Source organism: Callorhinchus milii, unplaced genomic scaffold (genome assembly GCF_018977255.1).
Source record: "Callorhinchus milii isolate IMCB2004 unplaced genomic scaffold, IMCB_Cmil_1.0 Scaffold73, whole genome shotgun sequence".
NCBI classification, from domain to species: Eukaryota; Metazoa; Chordata; class Chondrichthyes; order Chimaeriformes; family Callorhinchidae; genus Callorhinchus; species Callorhinchus milii.
In genome coordinates, this window is record NW_024704814.1 from 235,412 (window position 1) to 240,910 (window position 5,499).

General features: G+C 55.4%; 1 protein-coding gene across 1 annotated transcript in view; it reads right to left on the reverse strand.

The window, feature by feature from the left end:
- Positions 1-5,341, reverse strand: part of LOC103173624 (E3 ubiquitin-protein ligase TRIM17-like) — a 23,207-nt gene extending 17,866 nt beyond the window's left edge. The window contains exons 1-4 of the mRNA XM_042345685.1: positions 5,168-5,341; positions 3,684-4,010; positions 1,702-1,986; positions 230-547 (exon numbers count right to left, since the gene is read on the reverse strand). Coding sequence (XP_042201619.1) covers positions 230-547; positions 1,702-1,986; positions 3,684-3,891 — 811 coding nt within the window. The 5' untranslated portion in view covers positions 3,892-4,010; positions 5,168-5,341. The remainder of the gene's footprint in view (positions 1-229; positions 548-1,701; positions 1,987-3,683; positions 4,011-5,167) is intronic.
- Positions 5,342-5,499: the final 158 nt, after the last annotated feature.

Genomic DNA, 5,499 nt, shown 5'->3' on the forward strand with positions numbered 1-5,499 from the left:
GTATCTAAGTTTGCACCAGACGTACCTACGGCCATGTTAAAACAATCGGCCCTTTACCAGCGAGTGTTTTATCACTTGGGAATTCGGGTTTGGAATTTTTTTTATCGCAGAGATCGGTTTCTCCCGGGGTCAAACACTCCAGCCATCACTCGGAGATAACATGGAAATATGATCGATGGTGCAAAGAGTGGTTATAACAGGAGCTGCTGTAAATGGTCAAAACACAAACAGGTTATGGTGTGAGATTTTACTGAGCTCTTACCCGACACAGAGATTCCCAATCGCTCGCTCTCCGGTGATGTGAACTCTCGGCCGTCTATAACAGTAGTATAGTTACAGGTGTAGTTTCCTGCACTGATCTCGGATATGGTGAATATTGCTGTCTTGTTATTCTCTGGAGCTGTTTGTGATATGATAAACTCGCCGTCTCTGTATAAAGAGAAATCGCTGCTAACATAATTGCCAGAACATGAGATCTCAGCGCTTTTCCCTCTCACAAACTCCCGGGAATTTGGCTTCAGAGTAATGTTGGGTTTCTGGAGCGGATCTGGAATTAAGACACAGTCAATATAATCTCACAAATCTCGCTCTGTGATATGAAGACAGTTCAGATCAGAGTAAAATAAACATTTGCTTGTTTCCCAGCTTGGAGAGGTGTCAGGACAAGGGTGAGGAGATGAGGGGAAGTTTCGGGACAGAACACATCAAGTGCTTCTTTACACAGAGAGAGAGGGAGCGACGGCTGGGAATGGGGTGGACAAGGATGGCGGTGAGGCCGCGGACTGGGGTAACACACAGCTCCAGCCTGGGACGGGGGGACGGGAATTCAGTCTGAAATTCTGGTGTGATCTTCAGACGTTTTATAAACAACAGTATAAGATCACATCAGGGGATCAATTAGAGAATTCAGTAGCAACGACTTCACACAGAGGGGAATAAGGTGGTGGGACTCACTGCTCGAAGCTGTGATGGAATCAGACAGTAAAGATACATTCAATATATTCAAGAAGATGTCAGACCTTCACCAGAGGAAGAGGGGAATAGTGGGTGTGGGAGGGCAGTGAGGCTGTTTGAGGGAGTGAGGATGTGTAAGAGAGCACGTGGGAAGGATGGAGGAACAGAGGGTGTGGGAGTGATAGTGGAGAGAGTGAGGGAGAGGGGAATAGAGAGTGTGGGAGGAAGAGAGGGAGTGGGTGACAGTGGAATAGATTAAGGGAGGAAGGGAGGGATTGCGCCAGAGGGGAATAGAGGTTGGCGGATGAAGTGAGGAATATAGGTGTGAGAGGGAATAGAGGGTTGGGAGGAAGAGTGTTGGACGGAGTGAGGAATAAAGGATGTGGGGGGGAAGAAGAGGGTGAGGGGAGAAGGGAGGGAAGGATGAATTGAGGGTGGGGTGGAATAGAGTATTGGTAGGAAGAGTGTGGGAGGTAGTGTGGGAGGGGGGGAGGAATAAAGGTTGTGTGGGGAAGAAAAGAGGGTTAAGGGACAAGGGAGGAAGGGATGAATCGAGGGTGTAGAGGGAAGGAGGAACGGGGAGAGACTCGTTTCACAGAGCGGGTGGAACAACAGGAATTACTTAATTGATTAAGAGGAAGGAGGAAAGGGGAGGAGGGGAGAGTGGAGTTTGCTGTGATCGCTTTTATTGGACCCAAGTGGACAGCGAGTGACCATTGGTGAGAGAGTCCAGACCCTCGCACTTACCCCGCACTTTGATGCCCAGTCGCTCGCTCTCTGGTGATGTGAGCTCTCGGCCGCCCACGAGTTTAGTATATTTACACCAGTGATTTCCTGCCCTGATCTCCAATGGGGGGAACGTGGCCGCGTTGCTATGCCCTGGAGCTGGTTTTGATGTGATAGACTCGCCGTCTCTGTATAAAGAGAAGTTGCTGCCGCGATAATTCCCTGAACACGAGATCTGAGCCACTTCCCCTCTCACAAACACTCGGGAATTTGGCTCCAGGGAAATGGTGGGTTTCTGGAGCGCATCTGCAATGAAAACACAGTCAATTTAGTCTCAGAAACACTAGCTTTGATCAAAAAGGTTTCTGCTGGAATTAAACATCTGCCTGTGGGCTGGGGTGGGGGCGGGGGGTGGTCAGTGTCTGCTGGGGGAGGGGATCAGTGTTAGCTGGGGTGTCAGTGTGAGCTCGGGGTCGGTGTGAGCTCGGAGTCGGTGTGAACTTGGGGTCGGTGTGAGCTCAGGCTCGGTGTGAGCTCGGGGTCAGTGTGAGCTCGGGATCGGTGTGAGCTGGGGATCGTTGTGAGCTCGGGGTCGGTGTGAGCTCGGGGTCAATGTGAGCTCGGGATCGTTGTGAGCTCGGGGTCGGTGTGAGCTCGGGCTCGGTGTGAGCTCGGGGTCGCTGTGAGCTCGGGATCGGTGTAAGCTCAGCTCCTCCCGCTGTGCTCAGGACCGCCCCCGTGCTGAGCCCCTCCTACTTTATGTAGCCCCGCCCACTGTGCTAAGCCCCACCCACAGTGCTCAACCCCTCCCACTGTGCTCAACCCCTCCCAATGTGCTAAGCCCCACCCACTGTGCCAAGCCCCCCCCCCACTGTGCTAAGCCCCTCCCACTGCGCTCAGCGCCTCCCACTGCACTCAACCCCTCCCACTGCGCTCAGCCCCTCCCACTGCACTCAACCCTCCACTGTGCTCAACCGCTCCCACTGCACTCAACCCCTCCGACTGCGCTCAACCCCTCCCACTACGCTCAAACCCCCACCTACTGTGCTAAGCCTCTCCCACTGTGCTAAGCACCTCCCACTGCGCTCAACTCCTGCCACTGTGCTGAACCCCTCCCACTGCTTATCCATCAGTGCTACCCAACTGCGTTGACCCCACCTACATTCATCGATCCCTGTGCAAACCCCTCTGTGCTCACACCCACCCTGTGCTCACCCTCACCCTGTGCTCACCCCCACCCTGTGCTCACCCCCACCCTGTGCTCACACCCACCCTGTGCTCAGCCCCACCCTGTGCTTAGCCCCACCCTGTGCTCACTCCCACCCTGTGCTCACCTCGACCCTCTGCTCAACCCCACCCTGTGCTCACCCCCACCATGTGCTCACCCCCACCCTGTGCTCACCCCCACCCTATGCTCACCTCCACCCTGTGCTCAACCCCGCCCTGTACTCACCTCCACCCTGTGCTCGACCCCACCCTGTTCTCGATCCCACCCTGTGCTCACCCCAACACTGTGCTCACCGCCACCCTGTGCTCACCTCCACCCTGTGCTAACCCCGACCCTGCGCTCACCCCCACCCTGTGCTCTCTCCCACACTGTGCTCACCCTCACCCTGGGCTCACACACACCCTGTGCTCTCCCCCACCCTGTGCTCACCCGCACCCTGTGCTCATCCCCACCCTGTGCTCCCCACCACTTCGTGCTCACCTAACTGTGCTCCCCCAGTGCTCACCTCTCCCCGTGTTCTCCCCGCTCCGCTGTGCCCCTCCCCCCATCCACACCGAGAAGGACGTGTTAATCAGAGCCACAATTATTTTGCAGAGCAGATGATACCGTAGGTGCGAGACCTGTAATACTGACCCCAGGGAATCGGTGAGACCCCCATCCAGATTTAATGATAATAAACTGACAGGTCGTGGGATAGAAACTTGATCAGAGTTTCTCAAACTGTGTTTTACCCAAAACATGAGAGCGAAAAATGATCAGAGAATGAATTATTTACCTGAGCAGATGACGCCGGCATCAAAGGAGCGCGGAAGCCTGGAATAGTTACCCCAGGTCCCTGGATATTCCCTCACAGCAGACTCTCTCCCTCTGCACCGAATATCAAACACCACAACGGGACTTGAGCCTTCCCAAAACTGAGCCACCGGTGCCGACAGCGCTGCTCCACAGCCCAACTCTTTGCACACCACAGCCGCGTCCTTCATATCCCAACCATAGCCCTTAGAGCCATAGCTATACACTGTGCACCACTGTCCTCCATAGTAAACCTCCACTGTCCCGGCACACGGGCTGCCGCCATTCACCAGCCGCACACTCACACTCCCTGTAAAACATCACACACAGTGTTAGGATCTGTTACCCGTTTGACTTCCAGTCACACAGGATATTACCATACAATGTACATGTACAGAGCGTCTGTCACAGTGGGAGGGTGTCTGGGGGGTAAGCAATACAACATCAATGGTAATAACAGTAACAGTTTAATAATAATAATCCTTGCATTTGATAAAGCGCTTTTCACATCTACATGACGTCCCAAAGCGCTTCACAGAAGTTTATTACACAACAAGCTTTATCCGTTACAGCTAGGTTTGCAAACAAAGGATAGTGTTATTATACTATAGAGTTAGACACTATCACGGGAACACGATACTGGCCGCAGCCTCATAAGCGGGTGGGGGGGGGGGGGTGGGGGGAGTTGGGGATATAAGAATTCAGCATCACACAAAACAGGACCCCCGGCACAGAAAGCCTCCCACCGCCCAGGGTACAGACTATCCATCCACAGCACCCACTCCCCACAGAGCACAGCCCCCACACACAAGGCACAGCCACCAACCCCAGTGCAAACAAACACACCTCCGAGCGCCCCCTCACCCGCCCCTATCACATATCAAACTCTCCAAGGCACAGCCCTACAAAGGCACAGGTCACCCCAGACACAGCCTCCGCACACTCCAAGGTACAAACCCTCAGGGCAAAGACATGCACACGCATTCCTGACCCCCACCCCCCCAACAAGGCAGAGCTTAACACAGGCCAAAGCCCAATCCCCCAGTGTCCAGCCCCCTCCTCCCCAGGGTACAACCGAACTCAAACACAGACAACTCCAGCCACAGACCCCTCCCCCCAGCCACAAACATTCCCCACAGCTCACAGACTACCTCCCCCAACACTGTACAGCAGCCCCCCATGGGGCACAGGCCACAAAGTACAGGCACAGCCACCACAGATATAAAACACCCAGGGCTCAGACCCCCCGAAGGGACCCTCCACCCAGACCCAGCTTCACCCAGGCACAGATCGTCCCAGGCAGAGCCCCCACAACAACCTCCCACCCCGGCACGGACCCTCCGCCCAAGGGCAGCCCCATCCCTCAGGGCACAGCTCCTCCTGAGTTGCAGCCCCGCCCAGGTAGAGCACCTCACAAGGGCACAACCCCACAGGGTCTAATACTTTCCCCATGGCACACTCTCTTACCGCAGGGCACTGCGCTTCCCAGGCACAAGCCCTCCACCACCCACGGGACAGCGCAACAAAGGCATAGACCACACCCAACCCCACACAGGGCAAGCCTCACCAGGCATAGCACCTCCCCCAGGGCACAGCTACTGCCCCAATGCACATTCCTCACCCAAGGCCCAGCCCCCCCCAAGGCGCAGACCCACCCCCAGACACAGCTCCCCACTGAACGTACAGCAAACCAGAGCACAGGTACACTCCCCGGGCACAAACCATCCCCATGGCCCACCCGTTCCCAGGCACAGCACCTGTCCATGCACCGCCCTTTTTCCAGGGCACAGGCACTCCCA